The 23,412-nt window shown below is 39.5% G+C and overlaps 2 protein-coding genes across 2 annotated transcripts; one reads left to right on the top strand and one right to left on the bottom strand.

Annotated features, from left to right (window-relative positions):
• Window positions 1–867: 867 nt before the first annotated feature.
• On the bottom strand, window positions 868–5,382 carry LOC143276574 (protein UXT-like). Its single transcript, XM_076581164.1, has 5 exons — window positions 5,313–5,382; window positions 4,727–4,808; window positions 4,254–4,327; window positions 2,749–2,920; window positions 868–2,010 (listed from the first exon to the last, which is right to left on the bottom strand). Exons 1-5 carry the CDS (start codon window positions 5,372–5,374, stop codon window positions 1,945–1,947), a joined length of 456 nt encoding a protein of 151 aa, XP_076437279.1. The 5' UTR covers window positions 5,375–5,382; the 3' UTR covers window positions 868–1,944.
• A 503-nt stretch (window positions 5,383–5,885) lies between these two features.
• On the top strand, window positions 5,886–23,340 carry LOC143276580 (proliferation-associated protein 2G4-like). Its single transcript, XM_076581178.1, has 14 exons — window positions 5,886–5,966; window positions 6,514–6,629; window positions 7,741–7,869; window positions 8,851–8,956; window positions 9,851–9,920; window positions 10,637–10,729; window positions 11,999–12,062; window positions 12,902–12,980; window positions 14,186–14,264; window positions 15,096–15,174; window positions 16,363–16,414; window positions 16,960–17,054; window positions 18,808–18,935; window positions 19,697–23,340. Exons 2-14 carry the CDS (start codon window positions 6,545–6,547, stop codon window positions 19,799–19,801), a joined length of 1,164 nt encoding a protein of 387 aa, XP_076437293.1. The 5' UTR covers window positions 5,886–5,966; window positions 6,514–6,544; the 3' UTR covers window positions 19,802–23,340.
• The last annotated feature ends 72 nt before the right edge of the window (window positions 23,341–23,412 follow it).

Below are 23,412 nucleotides of genomic sequence, written 5' to 3'. Positions count from 1 at the left end.
GCAGCGGTGCCCCAACGGTCTGAACCCAGACTACGGGAGAGGTGAAGGTGAAGGTGATAATATGGATTTGCAAGTGAAAAAGAAAGGAATGTCCAAACGTTCTTTTTTTCTTTATCGTCCATTCGGCATTTGTAATTCTATTCTGCTCTCTCTCTCTTTTTTTTTTTGTTTTTGTTGCTATTTTCAAAATTCATCAAACCCATCCTATCATGATGGTATGTGCACACTCGTTTATGTGTGTGTGTGTGTGTGTGTGTGTGACTCCACAGGCAAAACATATCCAACAGAAAAGAAAATAGTGTTGATGCACAGAGGAATGCATTGGGAAGATTATGTAAAGAGAGAAAAACACGATATTTGGCAATAAGCAGAGAAAATGACAGAGAAAAGCCAAGCAGAATGTGAGCCGTTTAGCAGTCAAGATAAATAAAAGTAATTAGCAGTAAAAAAAAGTCCCTAAGGGCTGAAGACAAAGGTACCTGCCCAGCGTGTGCCCTCTAACAAACCAAGGTATCATGCATTTTCACATATGGCTGTGATGAACCCCAAGAAGAATGTAAAGACCTTAGATTCAAAAGACCTTAAACATCAAGAGGTTCTTGAGAAGAAAAAACAAACAGGTGAACATTGCTGAGAGCAGTCTGAAAAAAAAAATCCTTTTAAATCTAAGATGAATGTCATCTTGCTTAGTTATCTTGGTCCAAGATTTCACAACGCACACTTTCATACACAAAAGTGCACAGATTAAAATTTTTTTTTTTTTTACTTTGTGTTGAAGTTCACACAGTTGCTCTCCTGAGACACACACACACACACACGCACACACAAATAAAAGACACCAGGGGAGTCATTAATAATCCATTTTATTTGACCACCTTAGGCAAGATTTTTTAAGTCACATACATGAAAATCACTCACATGCACTGACAACACACACTGCCACAACCAACACAAACACACACACACACACACAAACTTTCCCTCATCATACCTAACTTAGATGCCACCAAACAAACATCATCTCCTTCTGATGTTTTAACTTTCCCCAACTGAGGTCCAGGGTACCCATTGACGCCTGGGTAGAATGAGGACAAAGCATAGAGAAGTGCCTTTCCCAAGGACACAACACTACAGAAAAATGGGGCCCTGAACTTTGATCACAGGTAAACACTGAATCAGAAGTCCCAACGCCTGATTCTACCATCTTGTCTATGTACGGAAAATTTCTTCCTACAATTATGTTTAAGTGACATACTTAAATGTGACCCACTAGTGCAGACTCCGGCAGGGGTCTGACATTCCTGTCCTGTGCGGAGAAAATGAAAGTATCTACGGCCGATAACCTCCCGGAAGTAGGTAACCTCCCCTCTGCCCCCCTGACTAGCGCCCTCTTACAATGCCATCATTACAAGCATTGTATTGTATCTCTCTCACTTTCCATCACAGAATACAAACACTTGTACACAGTAAATCAGTTATAATATGCCATCAAAAAAGTTGCTCTTATATCATATCTCACATACATGCCTCCATACAAACAATAATACAAACACGAATAAATCATATCTCACTTGAATTCCAAGATTACAAATCCTCTTTTATCACATGTCAATGTACATGCAGACTCAACAACTCCCTTTTCCGTACTGTCTTAATTTCTCTCTCTCTCTCTCTTTCTTCTGCCTCTCTCCCCTTTCTGTCCTCAAGAATTTCTCTCTCTCCCCCTATCTCTCTGTCTCTCTCACTCTTTCTTTCTTGCCTCAGGAAGCACACTTGCCATTCACCTGCCTTCTAAACTCAAGAAATTCTCTCTCTTTCTGCCACCCTCTCCCCTTATCTCTCTCACTCACTCACTCACTCACTCTTTCTTACTTTCTTTCTTTCTCAAGAAGCACGAGAGTCATTCAGTCACAGACATTCAAAAGCATTGTTCATTATCAAACATCAGGAAAACAGATCCCGACGGGGCTGTTCTTTTTCACTGCTGATTCTCTGAAGTTCTCTCAAGCCCTGAAAAGAGAAGCAAATAAAATTGTATATCAATCTCCTTATCTGTTTGTCTGTCTGTCTGAAATACACACACACACACACACACACACACACACACTCACTCACACATACCCATCCACAGAACTATAAATGTCACATCATAACATTTATGAAAAAAGAAATTTACAAAAAGCACAGAAAAATTCACAAGATTACCAAAAGTTTTGTTACACTGAATAAGATTTTTTTTTTTTTCAAAATAAGGCCCAAAGCCCAATTTGAAGGGGTTGTAATCAATTTGAAGGGATTGTGCTATATAGTGGGAACCCCCCCCAAAAAAAAACCACACACATACATATATATATATATATATATATATATATATATATATATATATATATATATATATATATTCATACATACACATATACACATACTCTTCATAGTCAATCTAAAGAATAAAAAACTGGATGCTGCATCATGACCTGTTGGGCAAACTATCTTCACAACTGTTTCATATGTATGCTCATTATTTGGAAACAGCAAAAGAATGTATACTTTCAAGGTTATAGTTAAGTCTTTTATTTCAAATGCTCTCTCTCTCTCTCTCTCTATATATATATATATATATATATATATATAATTGTCTGTTCATTTCCAGAAGCCAAGAGAAGACTTAGTAGGATGTAATAATGTCTGGGTTCTATTAATCAACAGGTTTCAATACACTGGAATAGGAATTAACGCATGCTGGCATACCTCAAGAACAAGTTTGATGTGGGCTTTGACTTCCGAGGCGGACTTGGTGAGGCCCTCTGTCTGTTCTGTCAGCAACGCGGTCTTCTTGTCGATAAACCTGATGGCCTCATCGTAAGTCAACTCCACAAAGAACCCAAAGCCGACGGACACAAAGATCTTGGAAGCATCTGGGCTGCAAGACATTTTTTTTCAAAACAACCATCATAATATGTAATAATAATAATGATAATAATAATAATAATAATAATAGCAATGGACATTTACATAGCGCGTTTCTCCAGAAATACTGCTCAAAGTGTTTTACATTTCGTTCCCCACTCCCCACCTCCCCTATCAATACCCCCCCCCCCCCCACCCCCAAACCCTGGACCCTCCTCACCCCATTCCCTCAACACACATGGAAGCACTTGTCAGAATACACTCATGATGTAACTGAACATTGGAAACCACCTACCCACCCATGACGCCCTCCAGAAAATGCATCCCTGCAACACGCACTCAGGCTCTTACATACACACGAATGCACGGATACTCGCAAGCACCCCACAACACACACATGGCAAACAGCATCTCCACAATGAAGCGTGCATTTAAAACCAGATCATACCAAGACCAGCATTTAAAAAACAAAACAAAAAAAAAACCCTGTTGTTGGAAAAGATGTGTTTTCAGAACAGGCTTAAAAGATTACAGTGAGACAGAATGTCACAAATTTTCTGGCAGTTTGTTCCACAATGACAGGGCCTGAAAAGAAAAGAAAAAAACAAAAAAACTCTGACCCTGCTGCTTCTTCTTTACAACAGGGATTTTTTTTTAATAGCCTGGTATCAGAAACAGAGCAAAGGTAACGAGCTGGAATGTACACTTCAAGGAGGTCAGAGAGGTAACAACGATCAGAGCTTGAGAGGGCAGAAAACGTCAGAGCAGAAAGCCTGTATTCAATTCTTTTTGAAACTGGTAGCCAGTGAAGAGAGTGGAAGAGAGGAGTAACATTATCATTTATATTATCTGTATAATATTATTTATTATTATGAAACATGACAGAAACAAGAATGAGATTCTTAAAATTTCTTCAAGTTTTGAATTATATATACTCAACAAAAATCCCAAGGTTAAAAACTGGATGCCACACCAGAAGACTGAAGGCTTCACTGGATGATGGATGATATGCAAAAATAGAGTGAATAATAAATCCAGACAATGATTTCTTCATTTATTCAGAATCAGAGGGAAGGGGTAGAACCATAAAAAAGAAGCAAAAAAAAAAAAAAAAAAAAAAAAAAAAAAAATCAGTCTGGATTTAACTTTACCTTCTAGAAAAAAAACAACCCCAACTCATTTGCGCAAGGGGAGGGGTACAGGTGAGGTCTTGAACCTTGTAAAAATTTTTATTTATTGATTTATTTACAGCAACAAGAAAGCTGCAACAGGTACAACATAAACTCACAAAAACAAAATGTGAATCGTGTCCATTGAAAAACAGAGGAAACTGAATTGATACTTACACATTTGCTTGAACGTAAAAGTTGCAGCCGAGGTCGACTTTTGTTTTGAGTTCTCTCTTATCTGCACCGTCCTCCTGTAAACAAAGAGGTAGGAATGTGACATATCAAAATACACAGTATCAGAGCTTCTGATTATTTTGAAAATTGAAAAGGTAATTAATGTGAAAGATAGAGATGAATTGGTTTTGTATTAAAAAAAAAAAAAAAAAAAAAAATTGAATGTATACAAGAAAGGCAAAATAAAATGTTAAAATTGTGACTTTTGAGATTAAGACCTATCCATTAAATAAAAAAAGGTAATTCAATCATTTTAATGAAAATCTATGGATAAGAAATTCTTTAGCATATGCAAAGCTAAACACACACACACACACACACATATATATATATATATATATACACATATGTATATCATATATATATATTTATTTCATTTTATCTTATCACGTGTATTGTATACATGTATGACTCACCTTCAACTTTTCAATTACTGTCTTGAGTTGTAGGTATTCATTTATTTTGCCATAGATCCCGTCTCGCTGTTCAAGAATGTTCCTGAAGTGAATAGAACAGAGCATTAATCAAACTAACAAATAAACAAAGTCCTTTAAGTGTGTGTGTTAGTGTTAATGTTAGTGTGTGTTGGGGGCGGGGGGGGGGGGTGCAGGGGTGCTCTAAGTTCTGGCTAACTGGAGTAAGTTGTATCAGAATTCTTCATGGTTCATCTATCTCTCTCTCCCCAACACACAGAGAAAAAAAATCTAATAAAACTCATTGACGTAGTAGATGAAGACAATAACTATATAGTTGTTGTTTTCTGTTTAGCTCCATACGCCAGCCACGCACGTTGCAAAACGTATAGTTCTTTACAGAACAACGAACAGGCCCCTTGAAAGGGGGCTTCAAACGTACAATACCACGTGAAGTCAGACTTCAGCAACATGTGGAGCGTTTTTTTCTTCTAAATACAAATGTATAATAAATCAAAAGTATGCCATATCTTCAATAAAAACAATATCGCGATATTTTTAAGTACTTGCTATGATACATAGGACATACTTCAAATCTTCTCGAAGTTTTTCATTCAAGAATGTCTCGTACGCTTGTACTTTCTCTTCCATGTTGCTCACTTTGTAAGAATAGCTTTACCTCCCTTTACAGATTTGAGTATACACAAAGCGAGTGTGTCTTTTTCGGGAGATGAAAAAAAAAAGTATCAGTATCAGTAGCTCAAGGAGGCGTCACTGGTGGGAAAAAAAAACAAAAACCAAAACCAAACAAACACGCACAGGGTAGGCTTGAAGGACTCTTTGATTTATCGCAGTTTGTCATCGTTTGAAGCCAGTAACACCGTCAACGCGTTGCGCACCCCCATCGTCGCGTCTATGCCAGTAAATGGATGTAAAGCGACGTATTGATCCAGATCCAGATCCAGATCGAATGAAGAAGATAATCAAACTGGGAGTGACTGATGGTAATATGTCATAATTCATTCCCTTCCAATAAAGTCTACTGTAATTCATATACAGTATCCGACAAATGTAGGTGCATTATCTGCACATCACACCAAGCTTATTAATCTTCCTGTATTGATCTCTTGATTTCGCATTTGCCTTTAACCCCGTCCCTCTCCCTCTTTCTTGCGCGAGCTCAGTCAAAGCGCTGACTGTTGTGAGCATGTATGGGTCACTGAGTGTCTTAGTCGGTGCGCGCGTGAGTCTGGCAGTAGGATTGATACCGGCGGTTCATATTTGTCAGAGTTTATTTCACTGATGCGTACGCGTACGTGTGTGTGTGAGCGTGCCAGTGCGCGAGCGCGTGTCAGTGCTTCCACTGAGTTGTTCAAAACTTTCATTTGTTTCATTATATTTTACTCCATGGCGCTTTAGATCATTGTGACATTATCAAGTCTGAAAAACTGTGTATGCCACAGACATAAATATAAAAGATAAAAGAAGCAAAAAGTTGTGTGATTCACTGCATTGAGTCACTCAGCCCCGAGACACAACGGAATATACTAGAAATAGATTTACATATCTTATTCGTCGGAATCCCACCTCTAATAGCGTGAGTTTTATTGCCAATGCTATGGTATTAATCTTGATTTGTTATTCAAATATAAAAATAATAAGTATTACAAACAAACAAAAATAATAATAATAATAAAAAAATAAATATAAATAAAAAGAGCCAGTCCAAATTTCATGCTCTTTGTGCAAGAGCAACAAGAGAAGGTAACCCGTGTGTTTCCCGCCCTCAGGTTGCATTGTGGGCAACGTTGCTGCGAAAAGATGGCTGACTCCGAAGAACAAGAGCCTACTCCGGCTCAAGATATTGTTGTTACCAAGTACAAGATGGCTGGTGACATGGTCAATGGTATGTATGATATACCAGACGTAAGTTTTAACATTTGGGTGTTCACCGCAAGGCAGTTTCATCGTAAACTTGATTGTCTGAAACTTCCCATGTGCTCGCCAAAAATCAGCATGGCGGCTGTCATAGCCATGTGCCGATGTTGGATGTGGCAATGGTTATTCAAGATCTTGAGACCTCGATACTCTTGGTCAATAAGAGCGATTTTAGGCTTTGCACCGCAGCAGAAATAAATAGAAGCGATTTTTTTTGTAATGGTTTGTTTTGTGATCAGTCTAGGTTCATTTTTCAGTTATACCAGAAAATAAACAGCTGTTGAGTCAGGTTACCAAGCAAATTCCAATCATTGACTAAGCACGATGCAATGCTGGAGTAGAAAATAAGAACCGCAGCTTTAACAACTGAACGGAAAGCTGTGGGGCAGAGTAGATTGAGAGTCTAATATTCGATCTGAAGTTTTTGGCAAAGGATTGATCCGGGTGTCGGCGTCTTGAAAAATCCAGATACCAGTGACCTCACCCGATCTCCCAGGCCAACATATGTGCATACTTGCCAGAGTCTTAGTTCACCCCTCAGTGTGTATGCACGTATGTGCATTCAGGATCACCTAATCTGTGTCAGATTTCTGGAGGTCGTGGAAAGATGATGATAAATTAGTAGTAGTACTATTAGTAATGCGATAGGGACAAGGCAAACTTTAAAATTCTAAATAGTCCCTTCTTGACTTTATAGGTCAGGTTGTCATTCAACATTCTTTGGGCTTCTTCCTTTTGAGCATTACTTTTGTATTATCTAGTGATCAACACCAGACTAATTAGTTTGCAAAAAGTAGATTCAGCAATTCAGAACAATGCCAGACTGTTCTCATTTCACCGAAGTTCAGCAGTTAAAGTTATGATATTAAACTAATGTTGAGGGAGGGAGAACGGAGGGGAAGACAAAATAAATGACGGACTGACAACATTGCAGAATGGACAGGGTTTGACCTTCAGAAAGTTCTTTCGTTGTATTGTTGCTTTGTGTGTGTGTGTGTGTGTGTCAGTGTGTGTGTTGTTGAAACATGATAAAGTGATGTGTGAGCAGGAACCTCATTGTCTGTCTTCCTTTTTTTCAGGGATCTTGAAAGAGCTCATTGCCAAATGTGTCGCCGGCGCATCAGTACTGGAGCTTTGCGAGTTCGGAGACAGTCGTCTGATGGAAGAGACGAGCAAAGTCTTCAAGAAGGACAAGGAGATGAAGAAAGGTATTAAAAAAAAAAAAAAAAAAGTTTTTTTTTCTTTGTCAATACGACATTCATTTGTCCTTGAACAGTTTGAAGACATGTTATTTTGTATGTGAATCTTTCTAATTGGCCAGAATCCTCACCCAGAGCACAAATCCACAGTCTTCTGAGACTGAAGGATGCATACTACTAAGATTACTACTGTGCACTGAACCAGAGAGCACCTTTTCTCATCATTGAAGTGCTTTCATCATTGAAGATGCTTCAGATAGATTTTTGAAGAAAATTTTGGGTAACTTTTCAAGTGTTACAGTAAGTTGCTGATTTCGTATGTAAAACTGAATGAACAGTTTGCATCAGAATTGTACCTTATTGTTTTCATTGACAATCTGAGCATGGATTTGGCTGTTGTAGACAAGAAAGATAGCCATCACTTGTTGTTTTTGGTACATGTATTTTTAGGGGCACTGTGGCATAATCAGTTAGTGGTTAAACTTAGGATCCAGTGTTCACCAGTGAACAGTTTGAGGCCCAATTTCAGCAAGTTGTTTTGTCCTTGGGAAAAGCGCTTTGATATTCCTTACTCCATTCAGGTTATGGATGGGTACCTCATTACCTGACAAAGCGTGGTGGAGGTTATATGGTGGACTGAGAGGATTAGGCTCCCACCTTCCTGTGTAAAGCCCTAGACACTGTGGATGTGAATTCTTTGCTACTGTGGTTGTTAAAGGCTGTGGAATTTTTTAACTTTTTTCATGGATGTTTGCAAGCTGGTAATGTGTGAAATTAGAACTGCAGGAATTTGTCACGGGTTCTGTACAGCAGAGTTAGTATTCAATTGTATCGTAAGTAAATATGTGCCTTTATACAAACTATATAAAACAGGAGGGGATTGGGCTGTGTCTTTCTGTGCCAAGCCCTAGACACTGTGGATGACTGTCTTGATGGTCACAAATGGCTATGAAACCTTTAACTGTAATGCGTGTGTGTTTGTGTCTCCAGGGATCGCCTTCCCGACCTGCGTCTCCGTCAACAACTGTATCTGTCACTTCTCTCCCCTCAAAAGTGACCCGGATGTCACTCTGCAAGACGAGGACATGGTCAAAATGTAAGTGATTTTCATCATCACAGTATGTTGATTAACTAGCAAATCATGTGGCTTATAGTCCAGCCACTGCAAAGGGGCCATTTCAGGGCTTAAAGAAATTCACAAAGAAACAAAGAAAAATAAAAGGTTAAAACTAAATGGAAAGTCAATGACGTAACTTAATTGTTAAAAGGGTGATGGGAATAAACATAACACAGTCAGTTTTTACAGTGCTAATGGTTGTATAGAAGACGCGCCACTTATATATGCATTTGTTTTTATGATTGTAGTTTGATGAAATAACCACACAACGGTCATTTTTATTTCCTCAAGGAAATTTTGAATGAGAGTTGGATTTACTGTTTGATGAGAAAAAGAAAGGTTTAGCGTGTCTTTCTAAGAAGTTCCTACCCAAACGTCTCATTGCATCACAGGTAAAGTTACTGTGCGATTCAACTTTATAGCTATCTTGTAATTGCAGTTATTCCATTGCAGGCTTTTGACTGGTCAGATTGCAAGCCATTTTCTTTCATTCGAGTTCATTGGGTGAAATTTCACTTTTGGTGACCAGCTGAAACAGTATTTTTAATTTTTTGACATAATTTACATTGCATGTTGATTTACAATACACCAGGTGGTTAATGTATGTGTAATATGAGTGCTTACACTTTGGACATGTATTTTGTGATACCATGTGGTTAATACTAAGTGTTGTGTGGGTGCTTGAATTGAACATACCAGGCGCTGTTTATCCTAAAGACTTTGAAGCGTAGGTGGGTGCTTTTGACCATTATTTTGTAGGACTTTATAATAATACTTTGTGCAGGTGCTTGCTTCAGACATTTTGTGTGTAAGTGCTTGTACGTAAGATGTTGTTTTTTTTTATCGTGGTCATTGTTGTCTGTGTATTTTCAGTGACCTGGGGGCACATGTTGATGGGTTCATCGCTGTTGCTGCTCACACTCTGATCATCGGTGCTTCAAAGGTGAGGACACAGTGTACCACAGAGTTTTAAAGAAAAGAAAAGAAAAAATGGTTAATGGTCTCATTAGCTTTTACAGCCATCAGGGCAACAAATTCATATTCACTGTGTCTAGGGTTCAGCAAAGGAAGATGGGGCCCAGTCCTCTACTTTCGCCATTTTAACCTTCCCCATCCTAAGTCAGGTACCCCATTCATGCCTGGGTGAGGCAGGGAAAATAAGAGCAATGTGTCTTTCCCTGGTACACAACACATTGCTGAATAAAGAGGCCTTGAACCGTAATCACAGGCGAACTCTGGATCAGAAGTCCAGCACCTAGCTGATTCATCATTGGTGCCTCTTTATTGAGGCAAGGGTGATACGATCTGTACTCCTACCGAGTGATGTATTTAACTCCAAGAGCAGTTGAGCCTGTATGTGGGGTTTGATGTCATTGGTTATATGATCAGTGTATAGATAGATCAACATAGGTGTTTGATGCACTTGTTCATTCGAGATATGATCAGTATGGAGAGAGAGATTCATTGGTTTTGTGATCAGTGTATATGTAGATAAATAGATATTCACGTAGAGAATAGATTGATGTAGAGAATAGATTGATCAGTAGACATAGGTGTACATGTTCCTGTGTGTAAATCATAGATGGACAGGTATACATGTTCCCGTGTATAGATTTGTATAATGAAGATTGAAACACTCTGATGTGTCCCTCTACACAGGAAAAGAAGGTGACAGGGCGGAAGGCGGACGTGATGATGGCGGCACACATGGCTGCTGAGGCTGCCCTGCGATTGGTCAAACCTGGCAATGAGGTTAGTGGCAACGATACACGAGTCTGACATTGTAGATAACCAAACAAATCAGTGAATATCCGGATATGTGTGCGCACACATACACACTCGAAAGAAATTAACACACACACTTGCATGTGCACATAATACAAACACTTGCACTGACTTAAAATGATTAAAGTTTATATATATATATATATTTTTTTTTTTTTTTTTTGACATATGCAGACTGACATTAATTTAAAATGACAATTTCACATGTAACATATATGTTTGTGTGTGTGTGTGTGTATTTCTAATGTACCATGACAGACATCAAATCATCCATTGTCTACAAAACTAACGCCTGTGTGGAGTTGCTGTGTTTTGTGTGCTATGTTTCTGACTGACTTGTTATTGCATAGTGGTTTCATAGATTTGAAATTATGACGGGAACCAGTATTCTCTGTCTCTGTTTTGTAGTCTGGTAACATTGAGTGTTTTCGCTCTCTCCGTGCAGACAGTAGTACCCTCTTTTAACATTGTTCGTTGTGAATGAGAATTCTGTCACCCATTTTTGTGTGCTCATCAGTGGGAATGATGAGAGTTGTGTCACCACGTTTGTTTGCTTATAACTTTTTGTTCTCTCTGTTTGATTTAGCCAAAAGACTAGGTTGCTTCCCTTGGACTGAGCATGTCTGTTTCCATACTGCAGTGGGGGACCTTCAGTTTTGCTTTCTCTGTGGGTTGTTTTCACTTGGTGCCTCACACTTGGTTGGCTCTAGCCTCTACATTGTTCGCTGGTGGTTTTAAGGGGACTGAGCGTGTTTTTTGATGCGTGCGTTTTTGTGAAGAGCAGGTTTTCAACAGTTCAGTGAGTGAGCCATTGCAGAGCTGATCCACAGAAACTGCAGTGCTGCTGCACTGATGAAATACAAGGTGTTGATTAAATTTTGTGGACGGTGACTATGGTCGGCTGTTTGCAGAACTACAAGGTAAACGGACATTGTGTGAATGATGACTGTGGTCCTCTGTTGACAGAACTACCAGGTCACAGACAGTGTGTGAATGATGACTGTTGTTCTCTGTTGACAGAACTACCACGTCACAGACAGTGTGTGAACGATGACTGTGGTCCTCTGTTGACAGAACTACCAGGTCACAGACAGTGTGTGAATGATGACTGTTGTTCTCTGTTGACAGAACTACCACGTCACAGACAGTGTGTGAATGATGACTGTGGTCCTCTGTTGACAGAACTACCAGGTCACAGACAGTGTGTGAATGATGACTGTTGTTCTCTGTTGACAGAACTACCAGGTAACAGACGGTATCCAGAAGGTGACGGAGTCGTACAACTGTAAACCCATTGAAGGTGAGCGGTCCTCCTTTCATTGTGAATGAATATAATCTTTGCTTTATTGGTCACACTTACCCTAGCTTCTGCCTCCCAGCCCCCACCAAGTAATGGTGATAATGCAGACACTTTACACCTCTCATACAGGGAGCTTGTGGCATTTAGGATAAAAGCTATATATACAAACAACAGTATACATTCATTCAAGTACAGCATGCCTTACACAAACAAGCCTGTGCACAGAAATATACAGGCGTGCGTGTGTGCGGCACACACACACACACACACAGACAGAGCAAAGGTTCAGGAAATGCATTAGTTGATAAGATGGTGGGCAGAACGGAAGGGTGAGTTTTGAGATACTTGTTTTTTGTTTTTATCCTTTCAGTGCCAAACCTATTTTGTGTTTGTGACAGCAATTTGTCAAGGGGTGTTGTGGTCATGGAGGGTAATACTTAAAGATTATTTTTTTAAATTAAAGCAAGTAAACTATTAAAAGAAATCTACTCAGAAAAATTGACCTACAATCCTACTATGATTTTACATGATTTTGTGATAGGAAAATTCAGTTGGGGAATCCATGTAGTGATGTTTGAACAGGTATATTAAAAATCCATTATATGTGCTCAATAACTTAAGCATGTGTGTGTTTTGGTCATGTTTTTGATATGCATTTCTGTTGTTTTTTAATTTTAGTGTGCGTACACATGGGCGTGCGCACACACACACACACAAACACAAACACACGCACACAGACTCGCTCGCTCTCTCTCTCTCTCTCTCGATTGCAGTCTATGTCAGATCCAGGGTGGTAAGTAAATAACGGACGGCATGTGACAGTGGTTGCTGTGTTGCAGGAATGCTCTCACACCAGCTGATGAAGAACGTGATAGATGGAGAGAAAGCCTTCATTCAGAACCCTTCAGAAGCACAAAGGTAATACAGACTCTTTTGTGTTACCGTCAAAAGAGGGCGCTAGTCAGGGTGGCAAAGGGGAGGTTACCTACTTCCGGGAACTTATCGGCCGTAGCTACTTTAGTTTTCTCCGCATAGGCGGACAGTTGTTTGCACAGGACAGGAATGTCAGACCCCTGCCGGAGTCTGCACTAGTGGGTCACGGTTAAGTATGTTAGATAAACGTTATTTTAGGAAGAAAATTTCCTTCAATTTTATTTTATAACTGTTCAACATTTTGCACAGTAATGAACTGGGAAATAAATTTAGAGGGGAAAAAAAAAAAAAATCACTGCTTGTTGTGTATGCGTTCAAATGAGAAATTTTAGTATCAAGGAAGTGTCAGAGAGTGTTGACTGTTCTATGTAAGCTACATTATATCTTGCTGTTCGGAAAAAAAGAAGGAAAAAAAAAACGCAGATGGCAGACCAGCACATAGGCCCAACTTGCTTGTCAGACTTCATACATTGTACATTTTTTTTCTTTGTTTTACTTTTGTTCTTTTTCTTTTTATGTATGTGTATATATATGTGTGTATAGATCGATACATAATAGATGAAGGTGTGTATGTATACATATATATATATATATATATATATATTTTTTTTTTTTTATAGTTCCTTGTGTTTTACTAGTGGTAGGCCATATTTTGCTTAGTAGTGGGTTAACCAAGAGACATTGATTTCTGTGTAAATTGCTTGTTAACTGAAATGGTGCATGTTTGTTATTAAAAAAGAAGAGAGAGAGAGAGAAGGAAGTGACCAAGGCAAGCTTGTCAGTGAAGAGCTTGTTCTGGAATGTTCCCTGTGTATCCTAAAGAAAATCAGTGTTTTAAACTTGATTTTGATTTAATATGTGATTTGTGGGTGGACTGATCTTTTGAATATTGTTTTTGATTGACCTTTACACATCATTTTCAGTTCTTTTCAAATGATATTAATAGTTAATATGCTGTGTTTACAGGTTGATGTCTGTTTTATTTTTATTCTTTTTTTTTTTTTTTGCGACGGAGTTTTGTGTTAGTGTGGTTGTAAATTATATTCATTTTGGCAGTTCTGATATGATATGTCCCTGTGTGGTTGGCTGGACACAGAGCAGCAATGTCAGATGTCAAAACTTTGAATTGTTGAGACATGAATGAAATGAAAGAAACAACTTACTAAGACTGTGCATTTTCTGGTTGCCAGGAAAGAGCATGAAAAGTGTGAGTTTGAGGTCCATGAAGTTTACGCCATTGACATCCTGGTCAGCACAGGAGAGGCCAAGGTACAGTTTTTTCCTTTTTTTTTTATGTTGATTGAAATGAACACATGCGTGCCCATAAGCAGGCACACACACACAGACATTAGGGTGCATGCACAAGTACGCACACACACATGCATGCTTGCACACACACACACACACACACACACACACAGGTTATTTTACTTGAATGTTTCTCTTTTTACATGACAACTGATGAGTGTGTGGTGATCAGGGAAGGGTGTGTCAGTTACTCAGTTTTTCTTTTCGATATTTGCCGTAGGGCATTTTGAGTGTGCTGAAAGATTTTGAATTGAATTGAACTGAATTTTTATTCTCACTAAAACTTTCATTTCCCACATTAAAGGTATATTTGTTAGTTTCATCACATCATATTTATAGCATGTGAGCCTGGATCATCTTGTGATTGATCAGCACTTCTTTCAGAATTTTTTTTTCCCTTACCAAATGAGCCTTGCATTTGCAACATGTTTAGCAAGATTTGAAATAAAATTTTATTTTGTTTACCTATAAACCAGAAACATCTGCTCCAGGGGGATATGTAAAAGATGATATTATGCTGCAAAGCTTGACATTTTATGTATATGCAACGCTGCAGTTAACAGTGTTCTTGATATTCACAGTTGTTTCTGGAAGATGAATATCATTTGAAATTCTTGATTTTGAAACTATTGCTTGCACTTGGTTAACCCAGTGACCTCACAGCCTGAACCGTATTGAGCTGATGTTGATCACTGTAAGAAAAAAAAAGCTTTAGAAGAAAAAGGATGATGTGGATTGGTTTCTTATTCCTGTCACTTTGGTCATTTGTTGATCTGGATGATTATTCTACAGGGTCGTGAGCTGGACACAAGGACGACGGTGTATAAGAAGAAGGACATCATTTACCAGCTGAAAATGAAGGCCTCCAGACGTGAGTCTAATGTTTATTTCATAGTTGCTGTATATACAGTAGGTTATTGACTGTATCATCCATCACTCCAGACATGAAAACTGTTCAAAGCCATTCAGTCCCTTCAGGGCATGAAAAAAGAGATGAGCACATCGCTCCAATTTTGCAAAATCTCCATTGGCTCCCTGTCTCACACAGAATAAATTATAAGATCAGCACTGTGTTATAAATGTATACACAAATCTGCCTTTTCCTATCTTTTTGGCTGCCTTCATCTCTACACTCAATCTCGCTCTCTGTGGTTGGCTTCAGATCCACTCAGTTTATGCATACCCAGATTCAAACACTCCACTGTTGGACGCTGTTCTTTCTCTGTCTCTGGACCTTGTATTTGGAATGAACTTCCTCTTCCGCTTCGTCAGGTCTCCGCACTCAGCTCTTTCAAGTCTGGTCTTAAAACCCACCTCTTCCTTGTCTTCAGTTTCTCTCCAGACACAAGTTTTTAAAATTTATTTCATTGCTGAAATGTACACAGAGGGGGATAGGTGCTTGGGAGAGAGCATGGAAGTTGGGGGGAATGTTGACTGACAAAACACATTACAATCTCTTGTGTAATGTTGAATTTGTTATTTGTATTCTGTTATTTTCAAACAAAATACTGTATTGATATACTCTAATTGGGAGAGAGAAGTTGGAAGTGAGGGGGATCTTTGATTCTGTGATGAAACACACACCACAGTCTTGGTGCTCTGTGTTGGAATTCATTGTATTTTGTACTGTGACATTTTCAAACTATGCTCAGTGTAACAGTTTGAATGACTCGAGTCAGCTGTCTTCTTTTGAGGCTGTCATTTCTCTCCAACTTGTGGTCTGGGTTCTAGTCTTTTGGGTGAGATGATAAACTCAGGGTCGTGTGTGCGCATGTAAAAGATTTCATGGTAGCAGGGTAGTTATACAGAAGTGTCCAGATGTGGGGATTAAAAAAGGGTGGGGGGTGGGGGGGGGGGATTGTGAGCATCAGATGATGTTGGGTATGCTGTTTCCCCATGAAGAGCAGCTTAGCTGCTTTGTACAGAAATCAGTTTTGATGGGAAAGAGGCTGAATTCCCACAGTACTGTTTAAAAATTTTTTCTTTATTGAAACCAACAATGCTGAGCTTTACCAGTTTATTCAGCTGTAATTTAAAAAGAAATTTATTTTTTTTCCAGAGTTCCTGAGTGAAACAGACAAGAAGTTTGGCTTGATGCCTTTTACATTGAGGTGAGTGGTTTTCCATTTGTAACCCCTGACATGTCTGCTGCTTTTGCAAAGGTTTTTTTGGGGGGGTGAGGGGAGGGGGTCCTGATAATTCAGACCCCAGAAAGAGGAAATCAAATTTTAGGTGGTGTTTTGTTGTTGTTTGGGATGAAAGTCTTATAGAAAACTGAGTGCAATAAGTTCATAGGAATGTCTTCTTGTATGACCTGTTATGCTTTTTTTTTTTTTTTTTTTTCAATGATGAAGTTTAATGTACCTGTCCCTTTTATCCTCTTTGTTTTTTTTCCACCCCTACAAACTGATACATTTTGTCCAAGCTTTGAAATATATATATAGCTGTGATTGTGAGGTGATGGTAACACCTGAAATCAGTCCTGTTCAGAACATCTTCAGGAGTGGTGGCTCTGGACCACGTTAAAAACTACACATCACAGCCTGGTGCTCATACTGTCTTTGTGGATGCCGGGAGTTGTCGAATGATTCAGAAAATAAAGCTGTGGATACAGTGATCTGAAATACACGTGATAGGTGTGGGGATGGTGTTGCAGGTTGTTTGACGACGAGAAGAAGGCGAAGATGGGGGTGCTGGAGTGTGTCAAACATGACCTCATGCAGCCCTTTGGTGTTCTTTATGAGCGTGAAGGTAAGTCACGGAAATTGGCTGTCTTTTTTTGCTACTACAAACAGCGATAGAGTGGGGTTTCTCTTCTTTTTTTTTTTTTTTTTTTTTTTTAATTGAAATTTTGTTGTTGTTAACCCTCTGCCCCCTGAATCACACGATATGGCCCGCCGGAAGTGACCAATTCACTCCCTGAACTGCCCCAGTATGGCCTGCTTTATGAAGTGTTTCATTTACCTTTGCTCTTGCTTTTAGCAGTTTCGTAATGCACCAAAACGTATTCTGCGCATTGTGAGCTGTCATTTGCAACACAAGAAATAAAGCCTTATTTTATGTGATTTTTTTTTTGGGGGGGGGGGGGGGTGGTTGGTATTTGTGAGTTCAGTGAGGAGTTACTTCCCTTCACACATGATTTTGAAGTTGCTTAGGATTTTTATGTCAGGGGGCAGAGGGTTAAATCAACTCCACATTACTATCCCCTTACCATCACACATGCCTCCACACCATGCTGAGATTTACATTCTTATTCTCCTCATTTACCCAGCCACAGTGAATGTCTTCATAGGAACAGAACTCGGTTGCAATTATGATGATATAAATCTTGTGGGGTCCCTGGGACTTGTTATGCTTCATGTTTTTCTTAGTATTCTTCTTCCTCCTCTTCTCCCTGAACTCTGTGCGCAGTCAATGAAGTGTTGACCAGATTCTTCCAGGTCTGTTGGTTTGTGTATCAAAGAGCCTTGGTCTCTTCAAATGGTGTTCCCATCCCATTCTGCAATGTTGTCAGTCCGTTTTTGTTTTTTTCACCTTCCCCTCCATCTCTCCCTCCCTCCCTCCTTCAGCAGTTCCATGGAGGATTGTTCTGGCAGCCGATAGTGGCGTGATGGCCTAGAGGTAACGCGTCCGCCTAGGAAGCGAGAGAATCTGAGCGCGCTGGTTTGAATCACGGCTCAGCCGCCGATATTTTCTCCCCCTCCACTAGACCTTGAGTGGTGGTCTGGACGCTAGTCATTCGGATGAGACGATAAACCAAGGTCCTGTGTGTAGCATGCACTTAGTGCACGTAAAAGAACCCACGGCAACAAAAGGGTTGTCCCTGGCAAAATTCCTGCACACGGGAAAAAATACTAAAAGAAAAAGGGGGTGGTGCTGTAGTGTAGCGACAAGAAATACAAATACAATACAAATACAAATAGCTCAACAATTGGATTTTGTTCCGTGATTATACCAGCGTTGCTTGCTTTTGCTGTCAGCAGATCTTTATCAGGTCAAATGTGCTGCTGCTTGATGGTTTGGTGGACTTGTTTATTTGTGATGTGATCACGGTCTGATGTAGAGATCTTGCAATAGAGTATTGTCATCTTTTGTTACTGTTGTAAGGCCCAGCTCTTAGCTTATATCACAGATTGACATAAATTTACAGTTGGGCCAACAGCAAAGTGAGAGCTGTATTATCAATGTTTTTTTATTTTTTTTTTTTATTGCAATGGGAGATTATTTACAGCTTTGTCTTTTGTGAAGGACTATGACTCAAACTAGGAGGCAAAGTTGCACTGGCTCTTAGTGCTGCAGCTTTGGGGGCTAGTTGGCCTCAGGGAACGATCCCAAAGTTGACTGTTCTAAAACCTTCATGGCTGAGAGAATAGGGATGTAACTTGGGCAAGACACTTTCTGCTAAAATCAAATTCTAGCCCAGATAGTTGGGACAGCAGTTGCCTCCTCTGCTTTTCTGATGGTCATCGTCAGACATGACTGACTGTCGTACTGTTGTTTGCAGGTGAGTTTGTTGCCCAGTTCAAGGCGACGGTCATCTTGATGCCCAACGGACCGCTCAAGATTACCGGCCTTCCCTTCGAGCCGGAGCTGTACCAGACTGACCTGAAGATCGAGGACGAGGAGGTCAAGGTGAGTGAGCGTGTCCACAGTTTTTGGCTGTCTTGTCACACACCTGACTTGTAGATTGTCGCCACAGGTGGGAGTGCTTTTGTGGTGTACAGACTTCCGTATTGGCATGTTGGTGATCTCTGAAAAAAATTTTAAACATTTTTTTTTTTTCCATGTAGTAGTTTTTTTTGCTCCTGTGCCTGCGAGTGCACATCGTAGGGCGTGCCAAAGAAGCTGTCTGAAGTTTGAACTCCATTCCAGCTGTCTTGCCTGATGGAACTACAAAGTTTCTCTGTTCTGTAATAAAAACTGGAACACTTGGCTGGACATGATTGCATGAAAGTCTGTCAGTGGGTTTTGTCAGCCTGGCTGCAGATTTTCCAGAAAATGATCAAGAACGGATTCAAGAAGACTTGGCAGGCATCTGCTCAGCAGATGTAGTGTAGCGTGTGTATATGGACTTGTCCGAAGGCAGTGATGCCTCTTTGAGTAACTGAACTGAACGGATACTTATATGTGTGTAGACTCTTTGTAGGCTTTGTTTATAGGCTTTGTTTATAGGTCATGGAAATATGCGTCTCGGGGGTTTTGAAAAAGTATGGAATGCATGTGTGTAGACTGTGTAGGCTTTGTTTTTTGGTCATGGAAAATGCAACCCAAGGTTTTGATTGGAAAAAAGTATGGAAATTTGTTAGCTCTGTCTTGGAACCAGGCAGCATGGATTTTTTTTTTTTTTTTTTTTTTTTTTTTTTAAACAGTGGCACATTCCTATCCCTGTGCAGGCCCTGTTGGCAGCATCTGCGTCCCGAAAGGCAGCGAAGAAGAAGAAGAAGAAGGCTGGCAAGTCGCTAGGAGAGGCGGCCGAGGGTGGAGAGGGCAGCGACTGAGAGACGTGGTGTTGGTGAAGAGGGGGGAGGAGCAAAAGTAAAGAAGAAGCAACCAGTGTGAAGACATGAGGACATGAGTGTTTTGCCCACTGATGAGGTTTTTTTTTTTCTTCTTCTTTTTTTTTTTGCGCATGTGTGTGTGTGTGTGCATAGGTTTTGTTCGTTCACGTGCCTGAGGAAGTTGTTCCCTGCGCTAATTCTGTCCCTGGCTTTTTTGGGGGGGGGTTCAATTTTTTAAAATATATTTTGGGGGGGTATTTATTTTCTCTTTTTTTTTCTTTTTTTGATTACTCCCTCATTGGCGCCCTTTTTTAGGGGGTGACTTTTCGAACCCCAGTCTTTGTTTTTTTTTCAATTAAAAATTTTATTTTATTTATTTAGTCATAGATACGTCTTTTATGTTTGCTATCTGATTGGAAGCGGTTTTTTTAATTTATTTATTCATTTATTTAAAAAAAAATTTTTTTTCAACTCTTCCTTGACCACACAGACAAAAGACCCCATGCCTTTAATAGTAGGAGTGTGTATGCAGGGTGTTGTTGTGTGATGGTATTTAGCACTGTAGTGTGTGTGTGTGTGTGTGCATGTGGTGTGCATCTCTCTTGAGGCGCCGACAAGCTAAAGTTGGGATTTCTGTGTACGGCTGTGTGTGTGTGTGTGCTTGTGTGTGTGTGTGATTGTTGGGGGGAGGGGGGGGGGGAACAGTCTTTGTTTTGGTTTGTTTTTTCTTGATTTTTATGAGTGTTGTTTTTCTTTTGTTTTTTTAATGGGGCTGGGTGGAAGGAGGTACTGAATCGATTTCATTTTTGTTGTTGTTGTTTTTTTAAGTATCCACTTCAGGTACTGAATTGATTTTTTTTTTTTTTTGTGCTTTTTTTGGTGGCATTGTGTGTGTGATGGGTGGGGGGTAGATACTGTGTAAAGAGTGTTAGGAGGGACAGAACTGGCGCATGGAGGCTTGTTTGTGGCATGTGAGGGAGGTTAGAAGGTGAAAGAAATGCAGCAGACTGTCGTCACCACACTCTTTGATGGAGGAAGGTGTTTGGTGATTATTATTAACAATTTTTTTTTTTTTTTTTGTGGGGTAGACCAGACCTTTTTTTTTGTGGGGTAGACAGACCAACAACCAGTGGCTTTGTGTTTGAACCAACAAACAGCATGTGAAATGTTTAAACCCAGGAAACCGCATGTGAAAAATGTCGACACCGTCATTTGTTTTATTAGGGAACCTTGTGTGGTGAAGGGATGCGAAATTGTTTTGTCCAAAAATTAAAATGTCCACTTAACTTCCCTTCCTTCCATATTGCAGTCTGGCAGTGTTAGGGTGCTTTTTGTTGTTGTTTTTTTTAATAAGTTTTTTTATGATCATTTTTTTTTTTTTTTTTTTTTTGGTGTGTGAACTGTTCACTCCACCACTTCTCATCAGTCACCTCCCTCCCCTACCCCTCACCCCCCCTCTATGTTTGTCACTTTTGAGAAACTTTTAACCAAGAATTTGGGTGAGTGGTGGAGTGTATAAGTCATGTGCGGAGCGTCCATGGAATGCCATTTTAGCTGAATAACAATGATAAAGTGTCCATGGAAGAAATGGCTCAAAAAGCTCAAAAACCAAACTAACAAACAAAAATGTTGGCTGTCTCATATAATCAACCATAGATTTCTGTTCAGTCTTATCTCCCCGTGTTGAGCATCCAGTGATAGATGGTCATTTGGAACATCTACAAAAGAAAAGCAATGACAGTTGTACAATCAGTTGTGGTCCACTGACTTTACTGTTGTTGAAAAGTATAAGCTGGAGGGAAAAAGTTGTCAGTGAGAAAGAGGACATTCCTGCATTTTGATTTAAGATCAGTTTTGAAGCTTTCATCCATCTCACACATGGATTGGTTGGTAGTGATGTTCTTAAGTTCAGGTGTGTTGCCAGGAAATTTTCTGAGGACATAGCAGAGAAGTCTGGAATTAAAGTAGAGGGGCGAAAATTGTGTGATCTCCATGTTGTAATACCTCCTCTGCTGCGCCATGATTGTGACACAGAGAGATCAGCGCACCCTCAAAGTCATGTGTTGTGTTGTTTTTGGGGTTTTTTTTTATTTGTTTTTTTTTCATGTGTGTTTGTGTATTTGATTGTGTGAGAGCCAGGGATACCCCACTATCCCATGTCCCTTACTACTACTTTTTTGTCAGAATAAACCAACAACTTTGTGCCTCTAATGATGTAGTTGTTACTGAATCATCCTGATCAGTTGTCATAGTTGATTAAATAAAAGTGATGGATCATAACGGTTATATTGGGTCGGGTGGTGGAGAGCTAGCTTAGATAAACACCACCACTTGTTCTGTAGATGTGTCTGGATGTAAGACTTCAAAGAAGTGTTTCTGTTAGGACAACAGAGAAATGGGTTACGAATGCATGCATATTTCATTGGATTATCCTACAGAACATGGCCATTGTATTGCAGAAAACCACTGGTATCATACTGTATCATCACACATTAAAGTTTTGTTTTCATTTTCGTGTACGTGCATTTGACTGGGAAGCATGTTCATTGTATGTTCTGTACCATCAGAGAGCATGTCCATAAATACCATTTTGCGTGCACTTTAGAGAAAGAAAAAAAAAATCTGAAGTATTTTAATTGCGTATGCTGTGGTTGGGTATTTAACAAATATCAGTGACATCAAATGTTTTAATGACTTGTTGCAGGTTTTTGTTTATTTTCATCCATGGGTATGTCATGTTTTGTCCAAGTATTCTTGCATTTTCTTCCTGTTGATAAATAAGTGAGAGTCAGTTTTGGGGTCTTCTTCAGGAATATAATGATGCATTGATAATGATTTTGTTTTCCCGTGGAAATGTTTTCATGTGGAAAGATATTGATACCAAATGATGCAAGGGTTCATGAATTTTGGAGGGTGATGGAACATCAAAATACATCTGCATTTCTAGAGGAGTGTGATTTCTTATCTTTGGGATTCTGTGTCTTGTGATTATGTAGGGGAAACAGTGACAGAACATAAATAAACATTGATAGTTCTTTGAGGTGTGCAATTTTATTACCTTTGGGTTTTTTGTGTCTTGTAATTATATAATAGAAACTGTGACACACAACATCGGTTAATCTCCACATCCCTTTGAGATGTGGGATTTGTTAACATTTTGGGTTTTCTGTGTCACATGATTGTTAAGTAAGGGATGAGTTTCGGTTTGATTTAAACAGACTCTCTCCACTACAATCCAATTCTAGCCCAGATAGTCAGGACACCAGTTGCCTCCTCCCCCTCTGCTGTTCTGATGGTCTCCGTCGGACACGACTGACGTACAGATTTCCACCCCAAACATTTTGTCATGTGTGTGGAGAAGGTTGACAGTGAACTTGTGTTTGTAGCACACGTCTCTTGTCTCCTCTTCATCCTGTTTGTATCTTGTTTGTCGGTCGGCTATTGGTTCAGTGTGTGTGGGTGAGGGTAGATGACTTTTTCTGCATTTTTACCTGTTTGTACATGATTGAATAACAATAATAATTCAAAGTGGAACCCAGTGTGTGTGGTGGTGGTTATGACTTTTGGACGGGTGAAGGGTGTCTCAGAGTGGGTGTTCTGTTCCTCTTTAC

This window comes from Babylonia areolata, chromosome 32, assembly GCF_041734735.1.
Source record: "Babylonia areolata isolate BAREFJ2019XMU chromosome 32, ASM4173473v1, whole genome shotgun sequence".
NCBI classification, from domain to species: domain Eukaryota; kingdom Metazoa; phylum Mollusca; class Gastropoda; order Neogastropoda; family Buccinidae; genus Babylonia; species Babylonia areolata.
The sequence above is the reverse complement of the archived record's forward strand: the minus strand, read 5'-3'. Positions and strand labels throughout refer to the sequence as shown.